This window comes from Micromys minutus, assembly GCF_963924665.1.
Source record: "Micromys minutus genome assembly, chromosome: 23".
NCBI lineage: Eukaryota > Metazoa > Chordata > Mammalia > Rodentia > Muridae > Micromys > Micromys minutus.
Genome location: NC_137958.1, coordinates 8283768 through 8310829, shown reverse-complemented (window position 1 = coordinate 8310829; position 27062 = coordinate 8283768). Strand labels below are relative to the sequence as shown.

General features: G+C 45.1%; 1 protein-coding gene across 1 annotated transcript in view; it reads left to right on the top strand.

Moving 5' to 3' along the window:
• LOC308435629 (A-type potassium channel modulatory protein DPP6-like) overlaps positions 1-27062 on the top strand; it is a gene marked incomplete at both ends in the record, with an annotated part of 497671 nt that overhangs the window by 433221 nt on the left and 37388 nt on the right. The window contains 2 exons of the mRNA XM_080936356.1: positions 3401-3453; positions 23483-23564. Coding sequence (XP_080792482.1) covers positions 3401-3453; positions 23483-23564 — 135 coding nt within the window. The remainder of the gene's footprint in view (positions 1-3400; positions 3454-23482; positions 23565-27062) is intronic.

Genomic DNA, 27062 nt, shown 5'->3' with positions numbered 1-27062 from the left:
TCCAGGTGGCTGGAAAAAGGGCTCACAATGGGCTCTGGGTCTGTTAGAGAGAGCCACCAACGGCTCTAGATAAGCAGAGAGCCTGGGTCTCTCATAAGGCAGAGATGACGTGGCTGATGGGAGAACGTCTCCAAACACCATGTTGTTGCTGTGGAGGTAGCCTTATGTGTGCATGTAAACCCAAAGCTCCAAACTCTCTTCCTTCTACATTACAGCACCTCGGACCACATAGTTTGGCTCTGAGACTGCATTTCTTCGTTTTAAAACAAACAAACAAACAAAAACAAGGAAGGCTGCTTCTATGACAAGCTGTGTTGACTTGGATAAAATATGGTCAGAATGGCCCCCATAAGCTCATACATTTGAATGTTTGGTCCCAGTTAGTCAAACTGGAAAATATTAGGAGGTATGGCCAGGTTGAAGGAGGTGTGTCACTAGAAGTGGGCTTTGATGTTTCAAAAGCCCCAGTGTGACCTCACTGCCTCAGGCTGCTACATCAGATCATCATGTCTGCTACCTGCTGCCACACCACCTGCTGTGATGCTCAGAACTCTGAAGCTCTAATCTCCAATAAACTCTTCCTTTTATAACTTGTCTTGCCCATGGTTTGTCATAGCTGCTGAAAGGTAATTAAGACAAATGTTATGGAGGGCAAATTAAGGAATGCAGAAAGATGTTTCTTAAGTCCTGAAAGCTTACAGGATATTGGGAGTGTGTGTGTGTGTGTGTGTGTGTGTGTGTGTGTGTGTGTGTGTGTGTGCTTGCCCTGTGTCTCTACATGGCTTTTGCTGTGAGAGATGTGTGCAGGAGACAAGACAGCCAGCTAGCAAGAAAGACAATGTTGTATTCTCAGAGAAAATTAGGCATGAGTCAGTAGAAAGTTCTGGCAGAACAGCACAACAAAACAGCAGTGCAGTAGGAAGGCAGCTGCCAAGGGGGAGGACAAGCATGGGCCACCAAGGGCAGGACAAAACCCTGAGCACCCTGGGGAGACAGCAGGACACACAGTTATGGAAGGCTTTCTTGACCCCTCCTCTGGACTTTTCCTAGTCATATTTTGATTGACTTTACTTGTATCCAGAAGAGCCTCAGACCTCAGACCTCAGACATTCACTAGGGTTGAAATGTCCCTGTAGAGATGAGACAATAAAGATACACACAGGCATCCTGGCTAGAATGTGATAGTGATCCCTCTCTTTTCCAGATATTTTGTGTCCATTCCCATTGTGTGGCTTTCTTCACCCATGCAGATGCAGAGTTGAAAATGGAAAGTTCTCCCTTTGCTTTCTTCTTGCCAAAGTCTTTGTCCAGAGGGTTTTTGTTAGTCTCTCGACTGTTGTTGCTTACACTAGAGCGCATCTGTAAGACAGAATTTCAGTGTCATTTGGCATCATCTTGAAAGAAGACTGAAAAGACAAATCAGTCAAGGGATGTGTTTCTTCCCTTAGTCCTAAGTAGGAAAAAAAAAAGCCTGTTTTGCATAATATAAGTACAAAGCATTTTACCTATTTCTTTGTCTGTTGCTATCCTGGATTTGTCGGTTGACTACAATGAGCATAGTAGGCTCGTAATAAAGAGCTGAGTGTTACTAGTTGTTTCTAAGCAGATCAGTGTCTCCCTACCTACTACCATCCCGACGGCCAGCCTGCGTACCTCGTGCCTAGTTAACACTAAAGCACTACTTGCTTTTATCTCTGAATCTCTTTTCCTGAATGATTTCATGTCCACCACGATACGTCAGAAGTTGGTTCAGGGTCCATCTTCCTTCGGAGGCTCACTTCATTCAGCAGCTACCACTCATCGCCCCGTGCAGTGCATTCTGCATTCCCTGTCTTCCTTCAACTGCACCTCTTCCCTATTGTGTAAAAGGTTTCTGCTTTGGTATTAAAGGGGGACAGTAAGACATTGTGTTGGCAGGCAGACACACAGACAGACACACAGACATACAGACAGACAGACAGACAGACAGGAGCATGGAAGGGGCTGTGATGACATTTAAGCCCACCAGGCAAAATGGGGTCCATTCTTATAGGTCTCAAAGGAAGAGCGATATTTCTGACCACTTGATTGATAAGTGGTCTACAGTCAGGCTGTCTCTGATTCCTGGACAGGAGGTGTGGGAAGCATTCTGTGGAAGGAATGTGTGATTCTGGGGATGGTGTGAAAGGTATGTTTAGTTAAGGTGTACCCATTATTAAGGTGTATACTTTATTTTAATAGGGCATGTTCCACTAACACTACCCATCTGATATTCTGTAGTCTGACAACTTGAAGTCTGTAAACTTTAGTGGGGCAAGACAGAGTGAGAATTTTCTCTCCATCATTTTCTGGAATCCAGGAACCTGGGGAGTATCTTAGGGGTTACTTATTCATAAACCAGCTCTCAATAGACTTGTCAGTTCCTCCAAATCAGCTATGAAATAACCTGCTACAAACAGACAAGGCTTAATCAGCCCATAGCTAAAAACCTAACCATATTTTTAAAAAGTTACCTTATGTGCTATCTGCTGGACACCCCCTCTGCCCAGGGTATCTACCCTCAGATGTCCCTTGGGTTCGAGAGTGGAGAGTAGGGTTTTTCTTTACTCTAGAGGAGAAGACATCAGATCCCACCTACAAAGGAGCTTTACCAAGAGCTGGGTAGGGCATGCTCATATTTTCTGAGCTTCCTCTGTGTCCCCTTTTCTCATGGGTATCCCTTTGAATTTTCTTTACTGTTTATAGGCTTGGAAATAGTCTCTTGCCTCAGGAGATTAAGAGAGACCTCTGAAATTTGGGGGCTCTAGAAGTTTGGAAACTGCTTGTTTTTTGGTCTCTCTGTTTTAAACACCAGCTGTTTCTAACCCCCCGTTGCAGAAAGCTCTGACTCATCAGTGTTTCAGAAGCCAGAAGGTGCCGATAAAATTGCACAGAAAGTAGACAGTGTGCCCAGTCTTGCCTCCAATTCCTTTCTTATTGTAGGCACAGAGTTGAGAGCCTAGAGGAGCCCTAGCCATTCTCTGCAAGAACTTCAGAACTTCAAAGGCTGTTTTGTCCTGCAGGGCTTTCTGATCATGTCCAGTGAGCTCCAGTAAGCTCCAGTGAGCTCCAGTGACCATGTGCCCTTATTAGTTCTGTGCTGGATTTAGTTTAGATGGAAATACTAATTTAATTTAAAGACTCCTAATTTAATCAGTAAGCAGGCAGCCATGGAGATAATGTCAAGCCTCTGGCTGCCTGATAACCTGATGAATGGTCAAAGTAATGCAAACAGGGCCTGCTAATTGTCAGTGAGGCTTTGCCAGCAGGCCTCTGCATATACACTGCCTGTGGCAGCCGGTGCTTACTAGGATTCAGACACTTGAGAACCAGGAACCCCAGGCTTTGTCTCAACACTTTCTTTTTCTCTTCTCTCTTGCAGGTATACCAACATTCCCACACTGGATATTATGTCCTGAGTAAAATTCCTCATGGGTAAGATGGTTCTTTCTCTTTCTCTCCCTTGAAAAACTGCAGAACAAAGGTCAGGAATAGGACCCCATGGAATGGAAAGGCGCCATAGCTCTTTCTTTGATGACAGGTCTAAGTTAGCAGAAGTCACTTGGTCCAGCTGCTGACACTTCCTTGAAGCCTCCTCCTCTTCCTGCTTTGACCTTGGAGTAGGACCCCCTGTGACTCCACACGGGGAGGGTGTACACGCCTCATGGGAACCTGCTTTCCAAGGCAGCCTTGTGGTTCTCTCCTCACTACTAGGAAGGAAGTCCCTTACTTCCACACGTGACTTCAGAAACAAAGCTTAGTGGCACTGTGTGGACACCGTGGTCACAGATCCTAAAATGCATTGGCAGAGGAAAATAAATGAATCGGTCAGTCTTGGTCACTGAGATATCGGAGACATGCCATGTACTTGTGACTTATGCTCTTCCCTGGTGTACTTGTGTTCCCAGAAGCAACTCAGTGCTTTTAACCAGACCACCCAGCTTCATGCTGTTGCATGACCTTGACTAATACTGCTAAGCCTACCTGGCCTCAAAAACGTACATAAGCCAGGGACACAGCTCAGCTGTCGCATTACTTCACTAGTTAGTATTAATGAAGCCTGAGTTTAATCTTAGTACTGCATAAACCTGACATGGTGACACCAACCCATAATCCCAACACTTGGGACCTGGAGGTAGGAGGAGAGGGAGTTCAAAGTCATTCTCAGCTACACATACATTTGTAGTCAGCCTGTGCTTCTTTGAGACCCCGTGTAAAAACTATGAAGTGCATGGCCTGCAGTCCAAGGGTATACATGAAAGGGAAACTGTGAACAGGGATGTCTGCAGGTTTTCAGTTCCAAGTAGGCACATTTCATTACATTACCAATTGCCTCACCATTGAGCACCACGGGGCCCCAGTAAAGTTTGGTGAAGCCTTTGCTTCAGATTAAGAGCCAGCCGCTGTGATTACCTTAGGAAGCAGGAGTGATTGTGTGTTTCTCCCTTCCGCCACCTACTTTTCCCTCTGCCCCTCCCACCGGGAGTCTTCATCATTTTCTCCTGGGCATCTTGGTCCTGAGCTCCCATTGTCTCGTCCATTCCCTCCAAGCTCTCTGTACCACAAAGCACTGAGAGGCGCAGATTCTAGAAGAGATAGATCTGAGCTGTCAGCCTTGTCCTGCAGCTTCTTGCAAATGTTGAGCTGCGACATTTTCCCAGCAAATTTCAATAAACAGCAGGAGCAGCTAAACCACATTGTTCTGAAAGAGCTTTAGCCACAGTGTGAGTGTTTATCATTGCTACAGTCTGTTTTCCTGCTAAGCTTAGCTGGAATGCCAGCACGTCCTTAGAAAATAAACATGGCAGAAAATAAACTTCATTTAAATGAGTTTGCCAGGGCCTGTTGGTTTATCCACAGTGTTAAACCAAAGAAGCAGAAAGTGACTGGACGTAGAAAGAAAGTGTCTGTGGTATGGAGTAAAGGAGAGATGGCTTTGTGGTTAAGAGTGCTTGCTGCTCTTCCAGAGGACAGGAATTCAGTTCCCAGCACCATGAGGCAGCTCACAAAGGCCCTGCACATCCAGCTCCAGGGCATCCAACTTTCTTTTCTGGCTTCTGTGTGCACCTGTGCTTAACATATACACACATAGACACACACATGCACACAATCTATAACCATAAAATATATCTTTTTAAAGTACAGTATTCACAGAATCTTTCCTTAAAGCATATTGCATCAGAAACTCAGATGCGGCTCAGGAGATGGGACTCTTCCTACTTACCTTAAAGCAGACAGACATCTTCAAAGGTCACAGCACCCAGGGATAAACTGGAGTCTGAGACTCATCCCCTACTCTGGAAGAAATGAATGTGAAGGACATGCTGGATATTTCATGCCATCTTATATAAATTTATAAAATTCAAGGTTCCACACACAGTTTACACCTAACATAATTAAGATTTTACTGCATCTGGGAGGATTTAGGAGAAATGGACTCCAAGAGTGTGAGTTTTAGGGGAAGCAGCTTGCAAGTCTAAGCAAGTCTAAGGGTAATGGAGAAGGCTGGGCTCTGGGCTCATCCACTAACAGCCTTGCTATCTACCATTCGCTTTCTATATGCACCCAACACTCATGAGTGTGTGTGTGTGTGTGTGTGTGTGTGTGTGTGTGTGTGTGTGTACATGTGGGTACATGTGTGTACATGTGTGTGAGAGAATGTGTGTGCATGTGCACATGTGTGAACATACACTTGGAAGCCAGAAGTCAATTTCAGACACTGTCTACCTTGCTTTCTTGAGACAGGGCCACCTACTCTCTTGCCAAGTAGGCAGTGAACCCCGGAGATGTGCCTGTCCCACTCCTCCCCGGCATTGCTATTGTGGTTGCTTTTAAACAGGGTTCTAGGGATCCAGCTAAGGTCCTCAGGTTTACAAAATCAAGCACTTTCCTGAGTGAAGCCTCTCCCCAGAGCCTGCTTTAGGTATTCATAACTGAGGATAGTTGTAATGCCCTGTGTTCCATGTGTCTTGACCGCTGTAACTGTGTGAAGTGTTATACTATAGGCATTCTTATCGTCATGAAAAATGAGAGCCCAGAGATGCTGAGTCACCTGCATAGCACCTCACAGCTGGAATCCCAGTGCGGGGCTGGTTGGCTTCTAAGTGCATGCCCCTAATGTCACCTCTTTGGAGGAATCCAAAGACAGGTCTGATGTCAACCTGAAGAGCACGTATATAGTGCCAGCCCTAGACACCAGATCTCTACTGAGCCAACATCCTGCGCTGTCTTCACTTCAGCACACTCTGGGTCACTGGAAGTTGTCACTCCATCCTCCCAAACCTTCTCTTTGTCCTAAGATCTCTGGTGAGCACTCATGCATTATTCAGTGTCCAATGCTGTCAGGGCCTTCCTTGTCTGTGTTGATTGCATGGCCACCTCCGAATTATGGCGCCTTTCTGCCTGCAGCTTTTGCAACTTCAACTTTCAAAAGGCCCCCTTTACCTCCAGCAGGAGGCAGGGAATTACACAACCCAGGATCCTATGGTTTATGTTCCAAGTAGGTTTTAATAGAATGTGAACACATTTACCTTAAGAAACCCAAAACGTCTCTATTAAAATATTTAAATTTACATTATTCATGCATAAAATACATTGTTCTTTATGTTTAAGGGGAATTTAAAAATTATTTTTAAGGTATGTGAATGTTTGCCAGCATTTACAAGTGTGCCCTTGGGGATCTCCTGGACCTGGAGTTACAGAAGGCACCTGTAGATAGATAGATAGATAGATAGATAGATAGATAGATAGATAGATAGATAGATGTAGGTGCTGGGAACCAAACGAGAGTCCTCTGCAAGAGTCGCCAGTGCTATTAACCATTGAGCCATCTCTCCAGACCATGGTTTTATGGTGTTTTGTTTTATTTTATTTTGTTTGATGGGGTCTGTGTAGCCCAAGTTGGCCTTGAGCTGTATACACAGCTACAGCCTTGAATTTATGGACCCCTGACTCTCTCTACGTTCTAAGTGCTAGAGTAACATATGTGTGCTGGGATATGTTACCCTTAATAATTCTGAGGGTGCAGATCTCTGATGTTACCACAGATCCCCACATTTCCTTCCAGCATTCTCTCCTTTGTAGTTCACCAAGAGGGCATCCCAACTTCAGGATGAAGGGTTATGTCATTTACAACATGAATTTTCAGCTGGCCACAGAAGAATCGAATAAGTCTCAGTGCCCGATAATTCTTAGTGTCATTCCTATTTCACAAACAGAAGGGATTGGGGTGCATCACTGTCCCTGCCCCATGTGCTTAGCTGGTGTGCTTTGGGCCTGTGTTTCTGGAACTAGGCAGAACTCAATTCATGATGTAGCAAAAGCCTCAGTGAGGATTTCAGACAGCTGAGCCTGCATTTATCCAGCGTCCTAGTGCCTGTGGGCAGGTCTGTTTGACTTCCACTTACCAAGTTTTTTAAGGACTATATTATTGAGAGACACAGGCCTTTTACTCACAGTGTTTACTTAAATAGAAATAAAGGGGGTTGTTTTAAACATAGAATATTTCACTAGAAGTTTTTAATGTCAGAATTTCCACTAAATAAGGCAAAAGTGGATATTAACCACACAATATTCTCTGCTAGGGATTACTTATGCTGAGGCTAGAGAGATGGCTCAGTGGTCAAGAGCACACACTGTTTTTCTAAAGGACCTGAGTCCGGTTCCCAGCACCCACATTGGGAGTCTCAAAAGCATCTGTTACCACAGCTCCAAGGGATCTGATGCCCTCTTCTGGTATTTCTGGGAACCCGTGCTTATTGCATATAATTTTAAAATGCCATGGTAGCCTGAGCTCTTTCAACCTCTCAGGGCTAGTTCCACCAAGCCACCAACGACCACCCTGGTCTCCCTCAGCTCCACGATATTCAGCCACTTGCCTGCTAGCTAACGCTTTTTCTGAGATCCCAGATAGAGAGCAGCTGCAGCCATGTTGCCAGCCGGCCCTTTCCCGAGACTGCCGCCTGTTCCTCTGGCTGGTTGTGCCACTCTCGTTCCACAGACCATCCACCCCCGTGGCTGGCTCTGTACAGTGCCAATGACCACTACACGGCTGTGCCCTCTCCCTTGACCACCTGAATCAGAAAACATCAGGCCTTCTTAATATTCGAAATCAGCCAGATGACACAAACGCTGGGCTCAGAATCTATTGTCCTAAGTTCACCAGCTATTCTAGGTTGGAATTCTTCTGGTGGTAGAGACCACCACTGGGTCTAACCTGAACTAGCTAGACTACAGGGTGCCTGTAACCTCTCTCTTCCCTGGCCAAAATGGGCCTCCTTCTCCAGTGTGTCCTCTTCCTCTCTGGGACCAGAAACCCCACCTCCATATCTTTGCACAGCGATTGACTTCTGCCGTCTTTATTTAGCCAATCAAACAATTAGGGAAACTCCCCCTACATGTATTCACATGACAATAACCACATATGAACATACAATAAAAATGAAAAGTTATTTTTAAAAATGAATAATTTGTTATATTTTCAAACAAGTTTTGGTACAATTTGTTTCTTCAGCGTTTTTTTGGTGTGATGATTTTCTTAAATTTGTTTTGTCTTTAGATTTAGTTCTTTAAACAGGTGTGTGTGTGTGAGTGTGTGTGTAGTGTGTGTGTGTGTGTGTGTGTGTGAGAGAGAGAGAGAGAAAGAGAGAGAGAGAGAGAGAGAGAGAGAGAGAGAGAGAGGAAAAGAAAGGGAAGGAAAGAGGGGGTCAGAAGGAGGGGAGGGAGGAAAAGGGAGAGGAAGAGAGGAAGACAGAGGGAGGGGGAGAGAGAAAGAGAGAGAGGGAGGGAGGGAGGGAGAGAGGGGGAGAGGGGGAGAGGGAGTGGGAGAGGGAGAGAAAAAGCACAAGAGCAGTGAGGGTGATTAGGGTCACCTGAAAGTCCCACGAAAAAATAAAAAGATCAACTGATATTATAACAGAAATAAGTTCAACAAAATTGGGCAGTCACCTTATCAGGAAGTGGTGGTACTCTGGGTGGGGGGTCATCTGACAAATTCAGAACAGTAATAGAATGGAGGCTAAAATGTGTATCAGAGAAATTACTTGAATGGCAGGCCATCTTCTGTGGTTAACAGACAGCATCCTAACTTTGCTCAGGTACAAAAACTATATTGCTTTAGAATTGGAATTGACTTTTTAAAACTGTGATATATTTGAGAAGATCATAGGTCCTTCTGCATGGAGATGCTCTTTCCCTTTGTAGACTAGGGTGCACATGAATTTCGCTTATTTAGGAAGTGGGTACCAGGAGGATATCAGTACACTCCCAGAGACTATTAGCTCATATAAGCATCTACACTTTAGCTCTTTAGTGACAGAAATTGTAAGGTCAGCCCTCAACCCACTAGCTGACCAAGCTCCTCCCATAAGTCTTGGTTTCCATATTTAGAGAGAGAGCAGGGTGGGGAATAATGTCCATCCCCAGCTTCTGGAGAATGATGGACAACAAACACAGTGCAGGTCGGAAAATGCTTGTGGAAATGCTAAATCATTATCAACACTGCAATAAGCAGCAGATCTCAGATGGGGGCATTGTTTGGGGTTTTTCTGTTAACCTTTGAGACAAGATCTTACAGCTTAGCCCAGGCTAACTCTGTACTCATCACCCTACTATCTCAGCATCCTAACTCCTACAAGTGAAGGATGCTACCACATCCAGGCTTGGATGCTATGCTTGAGAACTTAAATTTTTGTTTGGAAGGAGATACCAATCTATATAACAGCGCATGATAAAGTAACTCCAAGGACGGTCATGATTCTCATACACAAAGCTTTCTTCCAAATCAAGAAGGAAGAGAAGGTTGTGTGCAACTCGATGTGAGGGCTGAATTGAGCTAAGGCTGGTGGGTAAGTCAGTTTTCTTGTAGCTTATTCTACCAGATAAAGAGATGTTTGAGGCCTGGTAAAATCAAGCTTGGCCTTTACAGGGAGCCCATGCTGGCTGGATGGTGTGAGTGCACAGTCTGGACACATGGAAAGCTAGAGTTGGGTGAATTGTAGGATGTGCTTGGAGAATGAGTAACTTGAACCCCAGCCTGGCGTGGTTTCCCTGCATGATAAGAGCACTCCAGACATGTTGAGCATAAGAGAGACGGTATAAGCTCTTAGCAAGACTTAACACTTCTGCATGGAGTCAATGAAGGACAGTGGAAATGAGAAGCTCACAGCCATGCAGGGGTTGCATAGAATGGAGGGTTCTGCAAACATGGAGCATGGGAGTGTTCAGTGGTGTGAAGGTCAAATGCATTGTGCCTATGGATGGGTGGCTGATCCCATGGCCTCATAAATAATCCTTGGTGACCTGTCCCCAACTATGAGTTGAGCCCAGTGCATAGGAAAACCATAGCTGGCATGTTTAAAACAGCACATGGAGAAGTCTCAGCATCCAGGTCTGCTCCTCTGCAGCTTGGCATGTTTTCTTTCTGAAGATTTCTTGTCTCTGGAACCTACCAGGTGCACACTCTAGCTTTGCAAAGTGACCAACCATAAGTGCTTCCAGACCCTGTGTGACCAGATTGTTTCTACTCTTAGACAAGTGATGAACATGAAAACAAACTGAAAAGATATTCTTAAAATGGCAAGCGTTGAAGGAGAGTCCTACTGGGATTTCCAGAACCATGGACAGCTCCCCATGCTCTCTGCCCTGGATTAAGTCTAACTGCTTCTCCCTCCTCTCATCCTCCAGGATCTTTTGTCTGCGTAGCCACTACTAGCCAACCACCACACCTGTATGAGCACAAAAAGAGTCTGCTGCTCTGGACATAGTTACTCCAGTCAGAGCTATATGTTAACAGGGTCATCTTAAGTGTGAGCCTTCGTCTATAAAAACCACTGCAGGCTCTATAGGGGCACATGCACACTAAAGGCAGCCATTCTTTAGACTTTCCAGGTCTGCCTACTCTCGCCTTTCCCTCGGGCTCCACCTAGTGGGATGTAGTCTTAACTTAAGCCTACATTTCAAATTCTTACCACTGGGAACCTGTTATAAGTCACTGTGTCCCTGAGACTGAAGGCTTTCTTAAGACAATGGACATGATGTTTCCCCATTGCTTCAACTCCCAATACCTTGACTTCCAGCTGCTGTAGATACAACCTGAAAATGTAAACTAAAATAAACACTTTTTCCCTTAAAAAAAAAAAGTCAGTGTGTCTAATGCTGTATTTTCTCCCTCTGGGCTGTTGATCACGAAGAATCACATGGTGTATTGTAAGTTGTGCAAAATTAGAGGCACATAAATCTGAGTAACCTGGTAGAGAGCTGTGTGTGTCCCCAAGGCCACCTGTCCACAGATCTGTCTGCAGATCTGTGTTACTCTGTATCAGGCTGATGTACCAGTATGACCACATTTAGAGTATGCATGCTATGGTCACAGCAATATAACTAAGTGCCAAGCCAGTGCTGGGCATACAGTGAGAGGCCACATGCCTCCCTCCAACTATTGTGTTTCACATTGCTTTAGATACCTTCTTTTTCAGTGCTTTGGACTATTCCCAGCAGAAGACTAGAAATATTCTCCATCTATCTATCTATCTGTCTCTGTTTATATCTTTGTGTGTGCATGTGTGTATCTCTGTGTGTGCATGTGTGTGTGTCCATCCAGTAGCAACCATATTTTAGCACTGGCTTAGAGGAAACATGAAGGGCAGCCTTGATCAAGATTTAGGCAGTAGGAGAACCATCTCTATAGAAGGTGGGTTGGAGTGAGTAAAGCGCACACCACACAGGCTCTGTGTGTCCAGCGACTGCAGGACAATCTTCTTGTAGCAGGATTCATGCTCTCCAATTGTACCTCCAGAGGTTAGCTCAACAGACGAATTGCCCACGGCCAAGGTGGGAACATTTGAATCACCCCAAAGTGCCACATACCCCTTCCACCCTCTGGTTCTTCCTGGCAACCACCATGTCATCTGTCCTCCTCTTTGCTTTGATGTTGCTTATTGGGACAGAGTTTTGACTGTCCTGGAAATTGCTTTTTAGTTTGGGCTGGCCTCATGCATACAGTGATCCTCTCACCACAGTCTCCTATGTGCAAAGACTGCAGGCACGAGCCATACACCTGGCTCCCTCTGCTTCTCTAGCATGTGTGCACATGGAGTTGTGCCATGTGTGTTTCACTCTTTTCCTGCAGAAGATTCCTTATTTGAGATCCCTACATTGGAGCATGTACCTGTGACCCATTGTGTGTTACCCAACTTTCATGCATACAACCTCTGATTGACATCTAAGTTGTTTCCCACTGGAGGCTGTTATGTTTGAAACTTCTCTGTTTGCGTGTGGACATAATCTGTCTTCTTTTCTCTTGGGTAAATGCCTACAAGTAGACCAGCTGGAATATATAATCAATAAGTGGTTAATTTGATAAAAAAGTTTCCAATGTGTTATTTAACACAGATGTGCCATTGAGAGAGAGAGAGAGAGAGAGAGAGAGAGAGAGAGAGAGAGAGAGAGAGAGAGAGATTTTCAATGCATAGCTTTTTAACCTCCTGCCCTCCACCTGGTCTCTGCTCAGCTGGAGGATGTTTCAGTGTCCTGGGAATGGCTCTGTACATAGCTTGGGACCTCTGGCTCTGTTTATACAGAGCTATACTCCCAACACACTAATGCAAGCCTACATCTTTCTTCTGGGTGGACAGTTAGGGACTCAGATGACACTACCCAAGCCTGAGGAGCTACTGACTGGTGCCCCTTCTTCCTACCAACTGCATCTGTGGAACATATCACAGGTGCTGAGGCCAAATACAAAGTGAGATCAGGTGTGCGGTGAGATGCTACATGCCGTGACTTTGCTTGAGAGAACACTAAGGACCTCCTCAGTCTCACTAAACACACATATATTCCCTTCTGGGAACAACATTAGAAGATAGGCAGGCTGTGGCTCCCCAGAGGCAGAGCAGATGCGGTGTCCAGCCCAGGCTACTTGCCTGGCCAGTAGGTACCTATGCAGCTGCCTTCATAGGCAGGGCACATGGAGACACATCATGATTCTTCCATCCAGTTCCAAGAGTTCCGTGATGAGGGCGGAGGCCCAGTTGCACACACTGGGGAGATGGCATGATGGCCAGATAGTTTCCTGGCTCCAAGACTCTTGACTCAGCCAACAGCAAGAAATTGTGGGATTTCAGACACTCAATAAACAGCAGAGCACACTTTTGAGAAGCAGTGCTTTTGAGAGTCCAGATTAGAATCTCACCCAGCCAATGGCTTCTGTCCTTTTTACTGCCACAAAGAGTGGAGGCTCCAACTCTAGTAGGAAGGTGGTATGGCCTGACGTTTTTGAAGTTAATCTTTTCCATAAACAGAAATGTAGACAGCGGGTTTCTTTCTAATAACTAATGAGAGGGTCAAGGTTTTTTTTTTTTTTAAATTGGATATTCTCTGTATTTACATTTCAAATGTTATCCCTTTTCCCCATGCTCCCATCCCCCTCCACTTGCTTCCAGAAAGCTCCCTCTCCCAATCGCCCTCTTCAACTCAGTGCCTTGGCATTCCCCTACACTGGGAAAATGTGCCTTCACTGGACCAAAGGCCTCTTCTCCTGTTGATGCCAGACAAGTCTATCCTCTGCTACATATGCAACTGGAGCCATGGGTCTCTCCATGTGGGCTCAATGGTTGGTGTTTTTGTCCATGGGAGTTCTGGAGGGTTTGGTTGGTTGATAATGTTGTTCTTCCCATGGGATTGCAAACCTTCTCAGCTCCTTCAGTCCTTTCTCTAGCTCTTTCATTGGGGTCCTCGTGTTCAGTCCGATGGTTAGCTTAAGCATCCTCAACTGTATATGTATGACTCTGGCAGAGGCTCTGAGGAGGCCCCTATATCTGGTTCCTGCCAATAAGCACTTCTTGGCATCAGAAATAGTGTTTGGGTTTGATGGCTGCATATGGGGTGGATGAGGGTCAACCTTTTATATCTCATCAAATTCTAATTTTTATTCACCACACTACTGCCCTAAGGCAAATTCCTAGACTCTTAGAAGTGTCAGAAGAAGCTCTCTGGGCATTGCTAGTCTAAAATCTTAAGTCTTCTACGTACCAATACTGTTCTGGGTACTCATACTGTATGTCCACAGTTCCCATGTTATACTCAGCACTCTAGTATCCACTAAGTGCCAATATTAGGTATTGTACTAGGTACTAGTACTACACTAGGTACAAATAGTGCACTAAGTACTAATACTAATGATGTACTAAGTACTAGTACTATAATCGGTACCAGTACTGCACTAGTACTGCCCAATATGGCTGGAGAAGCCAGTGACTAAAGGATGATCTAAATGCCTTATTATGTTAAACTCCATCGCCCTGCATTGTTACATCCTGAAATCTCACTACTGTTCACTCCAAATCGACTCTCTCTGCTCCCATGGAGTTCTGCTATCTTCTTTTCCATGCCTTTCCCAGCACCCCTCCTCTACTGGCTAAGCTCAGCCCTGAGCAACATCAGCTGCTAATGACTACAGTCCCCAGAATCTGCGGCTGTGTGAGTCAGGAAAGGACACTCGCCATGGGCCTCATCATGTCAGACATCACCCAAATTGGCCCTGCTGTGGCTCAGCTCCTGTCTGCTAGGATAGGCTCTTCCCTCCAAATTGCTCCAGTGGTATTAATTATTCTCAGCCTGACAGCTCCTGGCCCTGACAATTTGCCGATGGGTAGGATAAAGTAGATGGGTACACTGGCTGAAGCAGGATACAGCGGAACCCTGGCAACGTGGCTTCTGCATCTGGTTGCAAATCTGTGATGAAGCCATGACCTTGGCAGTCCCTGAACTTTCCCATGTCCTGGAAGCCTTTGCCCATGCACTCTCCCATATACTCTCTATTACAGGACTCTCTCATCCCTTGTCTGACTACAAGCCCTGATCCTGTGAGCTCAGTCTCAAAGCACTCAGCTCTGTCTGTAGAAACTGAGAGGAATGGCCAGGCAGATGGAGAGGACTCTGTACTTGCTGAACTGTTCTAAAACAGTGGTAGAACCTTCCAGCAGACAAGTCAGTTTCTCTGCCATAGACTTCAAACCCATTAGCTAGCAGGTCCATTAAGTTTTTTGGGGGGGCAGGGTAGGACCGGTCACACAGACGGTTCTTCCATGGCCGTGAGCTACCAGAGCCTTGGCTGCAGCTGCATTGTTCTCCTAGACACTGACGTGCTTCTGAATTCCTGCTGGAGCTCTGCAGGGTCTCAGGCTAGCTTCCCTGTGGTGTACTTTATTCCAATCCGTCATCACTGACTTTGTACTTTAAAAAGACAAAACAGTAGCACACATTTTAGCTGGTTTGAAATAATTCCTCAAAAGGCTTCCTTTGTCCTCAGAGAACAGAAACAGCTCTGGGTGGTACCTTCCACAGAACCCTGAGCTCTAACCTCTGTTCTTACGTAGACACGTGCCCTGTCGCATAGACGTGTGTGTGGATAAGTACTGCATCTCACATGTATGGTGTGTGCACTGTGTGCCTGAACTTACCGTGAGCACACAGCCAGTTCTCAGTCCCCTCTGTCAGAGCGAGCCCCTGAGCCCAAGCTGCCATTTTGCCTGGGCCTGCTCTCAGGCACCAATCAGCACATTTTTTGCATGGCTTACATTAACTATAATCATAGACGAAGATTTTGGGAGATTTGCTTTCACAGCCACTAAAAGCAGGTTCCCAATATTGGATCAGACACTTATGGCTCAGTACAGGACTGTAAAGAGAGGGTATGAGAGGAAATGGACCCGGACAGAGAAATGATAGAACCTCTGCAGCCCCTTGGGACTGTGGACCATGTGACCAGCATCCTTCAGAATGCTGCTGCCTGTCTTCCTCATGCTCCAGTCTGGTGTCCCAATCCACGCTGGGAAGAACTCTCTGCCCTTTTTCCCTGCACCCAGCTCAGGGCAGGCGGTATAAGCATTTGTTCCAAAGGGGAATTTTGCCAAAAACTGAACACGGAAGCTCCTAAAGGTGTGGAGGCCTGTATTTAATTGTATAGCTGTGAGGAGCGCCTAGAAAAGGGGAAGCAAACCCATCTCTCATTCCATCTGAAGGAGGCCCTGGCTCACAGAGGAGCCACCTACTGTCCCTCACTTTCCAAAAGGGAATGCCCTGACATGACAACAGTATGGTAGAACATGCTAACTGAGCCTTATATGTCATGTGAAAGGAACAAGGAACCAGAAAATCACTTGCACACAACCCATCAGCCTCCAGCAGAGCAGACACCTCTGTCAGCTAACTCCCAAGAATGGTGACTAGTGATGGACCACCCCACCTCAAGCAGTAGGTAGTTGCTCAGAGAGGTAAAGCCATCAGCCCAGGGCTGCACAGCCTGTTGTGACTCCCACATCACTAGTCCTGACAGGATGATTTGTCACTGGACATGCTGATCAGATGCCTCCTCTGAGCCAACTGGCCCAGGAGGAATGAGACCATGACATCATGATGGGATCTGCTATAAAGGAAAAAGACAACACAGAGTTTTGAGTCTCACCTGCAGCAGGGAACAGCTCCCTAGGGGTGTGGACGCCAACCAGACAAGAAGCTGAAGCTTGCCTGTTGATTCTGCAGGTTCTGTGTTGATGGAGTTTGGAAGACAGGCTGGGCTGGCAGGCTTTAGCCAATTCTAGACTACAGGACAGGGATGGGATGGTTACGGTGGCCACCTGTGATGTCTTTTGTTCAAGCTTTACAATCCCCAGACACCCAACATCTCAGCTCGGGAAGGACTTTCTCAGTCAGCATGGGAGATCAACTTAAGCTCACCTGAAGATATTTGGAAAATGAGGGGCCTAGAGCACGGCTTCCTCCCCTCCTGACTTTTCTAACCCTTCTCCTTCTCTCTCTCCTCACTTCCCTTGCTAAGCCCCTTTGAGGCATGCTTCTCACACCCTTAATTTACAGATCTAAATCACACAGCTTAGTGGTTTGAAGGGTATTTGAAGGGCTTGGCCACCATTACCTCTCTGCATTGGAACAGTCTATCTCTGCCAAAATGTTTCGTATTTCAACCACACGCCCCAGACCCACCCTGACCTATCTTCTTTTAACTGGGATAGATTGAGGGTAAACTGATGTGAGGACCAAGTGATCAATAAGGCACACTCTCTTTCCATGTGACTTGGCATTTCCTTGTGATCAGAGTTCAAAACATGCATGGGCTTAGGGTCAGGGAGGGGATGGGGCACAAATCAAACAGCAGCAGGGCTCATGTGCTTGGAAGCCCTGATGGCATGAGGCTCCTAACACAAGAACTTAAGTGAATGATCCATGGTACATTGAAAGGGTGACAGGCATATCTAGGTACTGAGTGGGTTTCAGTTATTACTAATGCTATTCTTTTCCCCTCAGTAACTGAAGGTTGCCCCTGCTGACCTACTATGCATTTGTAATCAGTGTGTACCTACTGTGGCCAGCACTTACCTAGGTACTGAATGTGTATTTTTTTGTGTCTCCCACTATGCTAAACACATTAGAAGAGTCAAGAAAACTCACAATATTGACATTGAAGATGCAGGGTTGGGATTTTTTTATGATTTTAGTCATGAAAGTTTAAAACCAGGAAAAAAGCAAATTTTAGCTTTTCTTCCTCCTAAATGCCATTGCTGTTGGGGAAGCTTTTCAATCCCTCAAAATAGCTTTGGAAGATAAATGAGCAAACTTAGCTGGGCACTAATTCACTCTTCAGAATCCAGTATGATTTATGCCCTGTTTTGTTTATTGCTCAAATAAGCAAAATCAGAATGGATCTTGTGATTATTTTGAGCTATGTGAAGTCCAGATTATTTTATTCTTCCTTAATCATTTTTGCGCCAATCCATCTCTACCCAGAGATGATTTATCACAGAGCCCAATGCCCATTCTTCAGAATAAATGAATAAAGAAAGGTAAAAGAGGAAGGGTTGGGGAGAGCACTAGACAGCCCCCAAATTAATCAGCAGGTTACTTTTTGTCCCTACACACACACACACACACACACACACACACACACACACACGTACTCAGAATTTCAGAATAACCCAGTATATGGTAGGACTCACTGGCCAGATTGTCAAGCATGTTCAACCTTTTAAAACTGGGACAAAATGTCGTCATTGTCATCTACAAAGTCCACACTCAATAACCACATAATCAAGTTGCAAAACAGAATATAAATAAGTGATCATAATATCTTAAGTATGTTTAGGAGTTCTGTGTTTGGACTGTATTCATAGCCATCCATGTCTACATGTGTCCATAGGCCCCAGGTCTCACACACACATGTCGCACCTTGAGTGTGCATTAGAGGTTACGGCTGCTGCTTTCTGTGTGAGAAGAAAAGCTATGAAGCTATGCCTCTGATTTTTTTTTTTTTTTTTTTTTTTTTTGGTTTGAGGCAGTGTCTCTCACTGAACCTAGAGCTCACTGGGTAGACAACAAACCTCAGAGATCCTCTTGTTTCTTCCTCCCCAGTGACAGGGTCACAGGCATGTGACCTCCATACCCAACTTTTCTATGAATGTTGGTGATCTGGACCCAGGTCCTGGTGCTAACAGGGACTTTACCCAAAGAGTCACCTCCTCAGCCCCAGTGAACCATGAAAAGACTAAAATAAAAACCTGTGGGTAGGGCCAGCAAGGCTTAGGTGTGGGAGGGCACTAGTCAGATGACCTGTTTCCATCCATTGTCTTGTCTAGTTAGTGCTGGGACCCTGGAGGGTTAGGACTCAGAGCAGACAGAAGAGGCTGTGGAAGTGGGCAAAGTCCTGAAAGCAGACCAAACAAGAGAGCCTGAGCTCATCATCAAAAGAGAGGGCAGGGTGAAGAGACTGCAAATATGGGACTTCCTGTGACAGGCAGAGCCAGAGGCTGAGAAGGCAACAGTGACACTTCCTTGTGGTACTGACACCGTGATGCATGACAGGATACATTTGTCTAAACCCATAGGACACAAACATAGCCCACAAGCCCCATAGTCAACCATGGTAGTCAGTGAGGGGTAGCATAAATTGTCAAATGTAAAAACCAGGCAAGATATTAATAATGTGGGTACATTATTGTCAGCTCTTCTGCAAACTTAGAATGATTTAAAGCCCACTAGTAATACAGTTTTTCCAGAAGCAAAATGCAAAGGAAAATTGTCCTGGCTACAGGCTGGGACAAGATGCATTGTTCAGACAAGAAAAGGATGCTGTCTTGACACTGAGGAATCAGTGTGTATTAAGGTGTGATGTCTGAAGAGCAGGGAGCCTGGCCAGTAGGATCCTCAAACTGCTGATGCTGAGAAGGCATGCCACAGCACACGTCTCAGCATCAAAGGGGCAAAGGCAAGAAGCAGGACTTGGCAATGGGAACCTCAGATGCAGTTGGATCTGCCCTTGTGGCTCTGGCCACCTGCTCCCCACAGGGTCTCTGCTTGGATGCAACACATGCAGAGGGATGGCAGGTTCCTCCTTGGAGGTGAGCACAGGGCCATTTGCTACCCCCACACAAAGACGACAGAGGTGACGGGACAGGAACAGAGATGAGGTAATGGAACAAAATTGAGAAGCCAGGATTCACCAGAAGGCTATGACAGTGGTCAGCAGTGAACTGAGTTTTAAACACACACACACACACACACACACACACACACACACACACACACACACACGTGTGTGTGTGTGCCCACAGAGAGAAAGAAGGACAGAGAGAGAGACAGAGACAGAGTCATGACAGACAGACTGTGGTTCTGTGTAGTTCTTCAGTGGTTCACCATGGTTCATCTGTGGATCAGTTGGTCATATTCAGTAGAATCCTTGTTTTTATAATGCTAGGCAGGACTGTGTAAGGGCCACCAGCACGGGGTTGGGGTGGTGAGATGATAAGAAACTGCAGAATATTCACTGAGCAAGGACATACAGTGCAGGGAACCCTGGGAGTACCACCATAAAGACCTGTAATTAGAAAGCAAAAAAAAAAAAAAAATCTGATACTGTGGGATCCCAGTGTGAAAACAGAGATTTAATTCACCATAACATAGGACCCTTAGCCCACCTGCCCCCTGAGGGATTCACAGATTTGTTGTCACTGCTACGTTCCAAAGAACAAACTGTCTTTATGTCTGATGAGTTAGTATCCCTTTTAGACAACTTTCATACTGACAGCCATTACAGTAACACTTTATCAGTACTCAACCCACTGGTCCAACTAATTAAATGAAATTCTAAGGATACACACATGCATTATGATGTGTGACCAAATTAATTACCTGTCGGTTTATCAAGGATTAAGCTGGCATCTGTAGAACATGGCTACCTGTCACCGTGTGCAGTACAAATCTGGATGTTATCCACAAGGCAAACATTAATGCTCCTCTGTGGGAATGTGGGGAAGAGGGATTTGGGCTGGGCTACTCTGTTGTCCCAATGTCTATGCTGTTAGGGTGGAATCCTACCACTTACTGGCCTCTGCTCCAGAGGACATTCTGAATGGATTGCTGCAACCCCAGTGGGCAGCTCACTTTGGGGATTATGGAGTCCTTAGGCTGACTCAGAGAATGTGAGACATTAAGAGACTCACTATCTAGGAAGAAGAGAACCACAACATTGGAGTACTGTTGAGTTAATATACATCATTTCTCTTGAGTTTCACAACATCCTTAGATGATGGAGGCCCCGTTCCTACAAACCTTCAACCCATTCCACCCAGCCCTGTAGCTAGCTGACCAACCAGATGGCTTCAGATTTCTTCGCTTCTTTTTCATAAATGATGTCACACATGAATATCTTCCTAAATCCCTTGAAGGTACTGCAGCCGATAGACTGCACAGGCTCTTCTGAGACTCACCCATCGCTGTTGCGATTTATAAAATCATTGCTTTTCTCCACAGCCTGCTTATGCTTTGCCATGTGCCACGGTATTTTGGAGAAAATGGAAACATTAAACTAACAAATGATAAAAATGCATTTTAGGGTGTTTAAATGATTTTGTGCCTTTTCAGTATACTACAGACCGATTGCCCAAGCTCACCAGTACACTGTCCCCTCACGTAACCTTTCTTATAGCCGTACACCTGTTGCAGTAAATATTAAAAACAAAATAACTTATCTCTTTATCAGCCCCGAGGTTTCACTCCGAGGGCCCAGGTTTTGTATGGAACTGTGTGGACCTCTGTCACTCGGTCCAAGCCGCCTCCACAGTCTAACTTTGTCCACTTGACTCCCTTCCCTTGGCGGTTTTACTCCGTCCGTGACTGCCTCTGTCCCAGGGTATTTTGTTATCCCAAAACTAAACACAAACACAACTCTACAGCCAGGTAGCTTTTTATACAGGTTTATGTATTCAATTCTCAATCTAATAACCCTCTGTACAACAAGATTACATCAAATAGACAAAGATACAAACTGTTGTTCTATATGAGATATTAGGCTATACAATTCTTAAATGTTCAGTTATTTAACGCCAATTAAACCCACCTGGATCTAGCTCATCTTTCTGGAGGTCCATCTTGGAACTTCTCTCCTCCCCATCCTCTCTCTCCACCTCCCTTACCCTGCCCAGTCACTGGTTCCCCTTTATTTTACTAATTAAAATGGGAAGGTTCAGATGAAGTCACCTCATGAGTAGTGACTAGGCAGCCCTTCTTGGGGAAGTGGAATTAACATTAAAATATGAACACTTCAGGACAATCTACATACACCAGCAAAAACCTAATGGCTGGGCTGGAGAGGTGGCTTACAGTTAAAGCAGTGGAGAACACAGAGTGTGTGGTTCCCAGAACCCATAGGGAAGCTCACAACTGCTAGTTATTAACTTCAACTCCAGGGGATCCAATTCTCTATGGTGTCTGCAGGCATCCATTCATAAACACACACATGCGCACACACATACAAGGAATACAGATCATATACATGGACCATATATATTTATATATCCATCTATATATTCTATATCTGTGTGTATCTACATATTCATCTATATGATTGATATATATATCTTTGGTTACAGATATATGGATGGTTCTGGAGCTTATTAAGAACCCATCTGGACCTGCATTATCCAGACCCTCGTTACTTCTAGCCTCTCTGCTCCCCTAAAGACTCTCACCCCAGCTGTCTTTCCCTCTTGTCTTCACACTCCTGTGAGACCCTGTAGAATATTACATTCTTATCTCCTTCTCTATTTCTTTCTGTTTATGTTTGTCTGTCTTGATTCTTACAGTGCTATTGAAACCACCCAGAATTTTCTGTGTTTGAAGACCTGACCATGTAAGGGCCTGATCCATACTTCTTCCCTCTTGCCTCTTCCCTTTGAGGAACTCTTAAAACTCTGTCTTCCTTCCACAAAGACAAGCCACATTCTGCCCACCCTCCCTTTATTCACAAGCAAACACTTTCCTGGCTCTCTCTGCAGTGTAGGAACTATGCTCTCGGGGTGGGGTGCTGTCCTGGCCATATTGCTCCCCCAGAATGCACACACCACTCTACAGGTGGGGTGGTATCCTCAAAGACAAATGGAAACCACTCTTTCTACTTGTGGAAGACAGCGGCAGCTATAAACAGTACTGAAATATTCAAGTTCTAGCATTGTTATAGGTGTTTTCATGGTGTTTTTTTCATAGCTTTATTTATTAGGACATTTAATATATAGACAGCATTTCATTGTCAAGGAATGTTCCATATCTGTAAATTAAGAATTTAAAATATGGGGCTTAGGAGGTGGATCAGTCAAATGCTACGGAGTACACGAGCTGTTATCCCAGTACTGGGATGTCAGAGACACAGGAGAGTGACTGAGAAAGATCCGCCATCAACCTGTGCTCCCACATACACAAGCATACATGCATGTGCACCTGAGCATGTATACATGTATATATAGTTTACACATATATGTATATACAGGCTGGCTCCCATGTAAACACAATTGAAAAATATCCTCAAAAATTAAAAAATGTTAAACAATGTTAAATAGGAAAAACATCTTTCAATTTCTCTTCCTCTCTCTCTCCAACTCTCCCCTCCACCCATGATGTCCTCTCCCTCTCTCCCACAATCCCTCTCTCCATCCCTCCCCCTTCCCCTAAGTCCTCTCCCTCTCTTTCTCTATATCTGTGAGAGAATACAATTCATCCTGAGGCCACTGGCTTTCAAAGGTCAGAATGACCTGGCTTCATACTTAGAAAAGAGTTGTTTGCAAGGAGAGCTAATGATGAAGACATTGGGTGTGGGATTTATTGCTGCTTGGCTGTGGGTTTCACTTAAGTTTAACTGCCCTGGACATTTTAAAAATTGATTTATATAGTTCTCTGCATGTTTTCTCCTGATGAATATTTACCATTTGGATTAGGTAGCAGTGGACATAGTTCAGCCTTATATAAATTATGTACATCTGCAGAAATCCAGCAGCAGCTGAGTGAGATGTATCGTATAGCTGAGAGACAGGAGGAGGATAAGATTGTCAGATGACAAGTGGAAGCACGGTATATTCTTGGTTCCCATCATTGTGCTTTGTTTCTGTTTGTCTGTCTGTCTCCTCAGGGACCCTCAAAGTCTGGACCCACCAGAAGTCAGCAACGCAAAGCTTCAGTATGCAGGGTGGGGCCCGAAAGGCCAACAGCTGGTAAGCAAGCTGGGTCTCACTGCCATATTTTGATTTTTACTGTTTATGTTTTCTAAACTGTTTGTCACTATGTGTATGTGTAGTGTGTGTAGTGTGTATGTGGTAGATGTATTGTGTGGTGTGTGAAGTATGTGTGTGTGGTATGTGTGCTGTGTATGTGGTATGTGTGCTGTATGGTATGTGAAATATGTTTGTGTGGATGTGCCTGTGTGGTGTGTATGTGGTATATGTATTGTATGATGTGTGGAGTGTGTGTGTGTGTGTGTGTGTGTGTGTGTGTGTGTGTGTGTGTGTGGTGTACATGTGGTATATTCGTTGTGTGATATGTGTAGTATATTTGTGTGTATGTGCATGTGTGGTATGCATGTGGTATGTTTGTGTGTGTGTGTGTGTGTGTGTGTGTGTGTGAGAGAGAGAGAGAGAGAGAGAGATTAAGGTTTAGATAAATAGACCAAAGTGCCTGATTATATAAAAATCATTGTTTCTTCTCAAGGAGAAAATTCTCATTTTACAAATAAGCCGTGATGGGCTGGGGAGGACACCTATCATCCCAGCACTGGGTATGGAGGCAGACAGATTACAAGAACCCCTAGGCCAGTCAGGCCAGTCAGGCCAGTCAGGCCAGCTAAAATGGTGCACAGTCTCTCAAGAGATCCTGCCTAAAATGAAATAAAAGTCAAGTCAACCTAGAGAGTGACAGAAGAAGATAGCTAAATAATATCAACCCTCCAGCCTCCACATGTGTATGTACAGGTAAGCACACCTATCCTAATGAACACACACACACACACACACACACACACACACAATCGTCCCAAAGGTTTCCTTCACTGTGAAAAAGCACTTAGGAAAACAGCCAGAAATGCATTTTTCTGGGCTTGGGTTTCAGAAGTCTCAGTCCATGGTTAGCTGGACTCTTCATTTCTAAGCTCACGAAGAAACAGAACACCATGTGAGAAGGTGTGTGGTGGAGCAGAGCTGTTCACCTTATGGCAGCCAAAAAATCAGGGGTGGGGTATGAGGTGGTGTACTGAAGAGCTACGTCCTTGAATGGCATACCCTAGTAAACCAGTTGCTGCAAGCTCTACCTACTATTTGACTCACCTGGCTATGGGTGATTTGTTGGGTTATTCCATGAATGATATCAGTGTCTTTGTGAGCCAATCATCCCTCAGCGGTGCCACCACCTGGGACCACGCACATACAACTCATGCGCCACAATATATCCAAGCCATAATACATCCCTAGCTCCCATATCCAGTGTACTTAGTTGAGTGCTAGCCCTGTAACCATGTGTGTAGGTGAAGTTCCTTAGAGGATTACGTGGGAGTCATCGGTGTACTGAACATTGTTGTGCACGGTTCTGCAAACTCATGCTCATCCCTGGAGATTTATGGATCAAGTGGGTTTGTTCATCATTAAGAAGCTGTGCCTCAGTCATCTGTGTCAGCATGAGGAAGCTTCCAGAGCTGATGTAGGTTTGACTCTCTGACATCAGTGGCCTAAAAGAACCCAAATTGGCAAAACTAAGGTGTTTAAAGCCCTATGAATATAACAAATGGCATATAGGTTACTTTCCTTATTGTTGTTGCTAAATGCCTAATAAAAGCAACTCAAGAAAGGAAGAGGTTATTTTAGCTCACAGTATGAAAGCCCAATCCTTCCTGAGTCGGGCAGGCATGGTTGTAGCAGCCTGAGGCAGCTGGTCACATTGCATCCTCAGTAAGGAGGACCCCAGCCTATGAAGTGGAACCACCCACATTTAAGATGGGTCTTAACATTTCAGTTAACCTAATATAAAAGCTCTCTACAGATATGCCAGGGGTGTGGTTTCTTGGTGGTTCTAGATTCTGTCAAGTTGCCAATCAATGGTGACTATCACAGACAGTGTAATACAGAAGGCCCAGAATGAACAGCTTTGGTATAAAGTTCCCAGTCTAAAACTCATCACTGGCTGGCCGTCGCCACTCATGACTGTGGTGAGGATGAGGTGGACAACTATGAGAAGAATATGTATGTCATGGTCCCATGATGACAGGTGTCCCACCATGTGACCAGGTGCTTGCTATAAATCCCATTTAGCTTCATTTCTAGAGACTGTATCTTCCTGCACAGAGCCCCTCTGTGTTTGGTGTTTGGATCTGGTGTTTGGATCTGACGCTTGGTGGCTGTGACTCAATCACTACTTTCTCTTCCATCTGTAAGAAGATTGAATGAAGCTATTTTTAGCTGTCTTTTTCCTAAAATATAATTGCATTTAAAATCCTGCAGCAGGTGTGAGCTGCCTAACATGGGTCTTCTGGAAGAGTAACAAATGCTTGTAAATGCTGAGCCTTCTCTCTAGCCACACTGACCAGTCAACTGTCTCAAAGATGCAGGGATGGTTTTTGGATTGGTGATTACTGTGTTACAAATGAAAAGAGTCATCGTATTCCCCCATTGAGCAGTTCAACTTGCTTGAATGCACCTCAATGCCGAGATCTTGAATTAATTCAAATAAGTAGAAACATCGGACCACAGAAGAATCTTAGCAATTCAAGGGTCTAGCCAACTGGAGATTTCAATGGACCTAACTGGTCAAAATCAGTATTGCAATTAGAAGTACCACTGAAAAAGATAAACCTGGTGTGTGGTGGAGGGAGTGGTTAATCTGTCTCTCAGTCACAGGAAGCACCTTATCTAGAAGCCTGCAGAATGTCCTAGCACCTGCATCTTTAAGAGGTGAGTGATAGACTGATACTCATAGAGACCCAAGCCTGCTGGCCCTGTCCCAGAGGCAGGAACCAAGTCATTCTGTTCCCACCAAGGCCAAGGTAGTGTGGTACTGATTGGGAATGGTCTGTTCTGGCCCAGAGATACAGCTTGAACACTGCCATCAGGATTCACAGCCTACCCGCAGATGGCTGAGCACCCAGAGGAGCCTCAGAAGTGCTTTTCCACCTGAGCTCACAGGTGAGTCCCCAGTTCCTCTCCACTGATTATTGATGGAGAGACTGCCGGGAACTCTCAGGGCATAGGTAGCACGTTGCTGACCGGGAAGTATCTCTTCACTCATCTGTGCCCAAAGTCAGAGCTGGTCCACTGCCATTGGAACTCACGGCCTACCCACAAAGAGATGAACACCCAGGAGCAATCTCCATCCTGAGCCAATGGGCCCACAGACCCACAGGACAGGCAAGCTTCAATCAGAGATAGCAAGATTACCTAGATTACAGACAACAAGATGACAAGAGGCAAATGCAAGAACCTGAGCAATGGAAACCAAGACAACCTGGCAACATCAGCAAGTAGTGGATATCACAACACAACATAAAAACAAGATTTGGACTTAAAATCATACTTCATGATAATGGTGGAGGTTCTCAAGAAGCACATGAATAACTCCCTTAAAGAATTACAGGAAAATACATGGAAACAAGTAGAAGCCTTTAAAGAAGAAACACAAAAATCACTTAAAGGGCTACAGGAAAACACAACCAAACAGGTGAAAGAATTAAA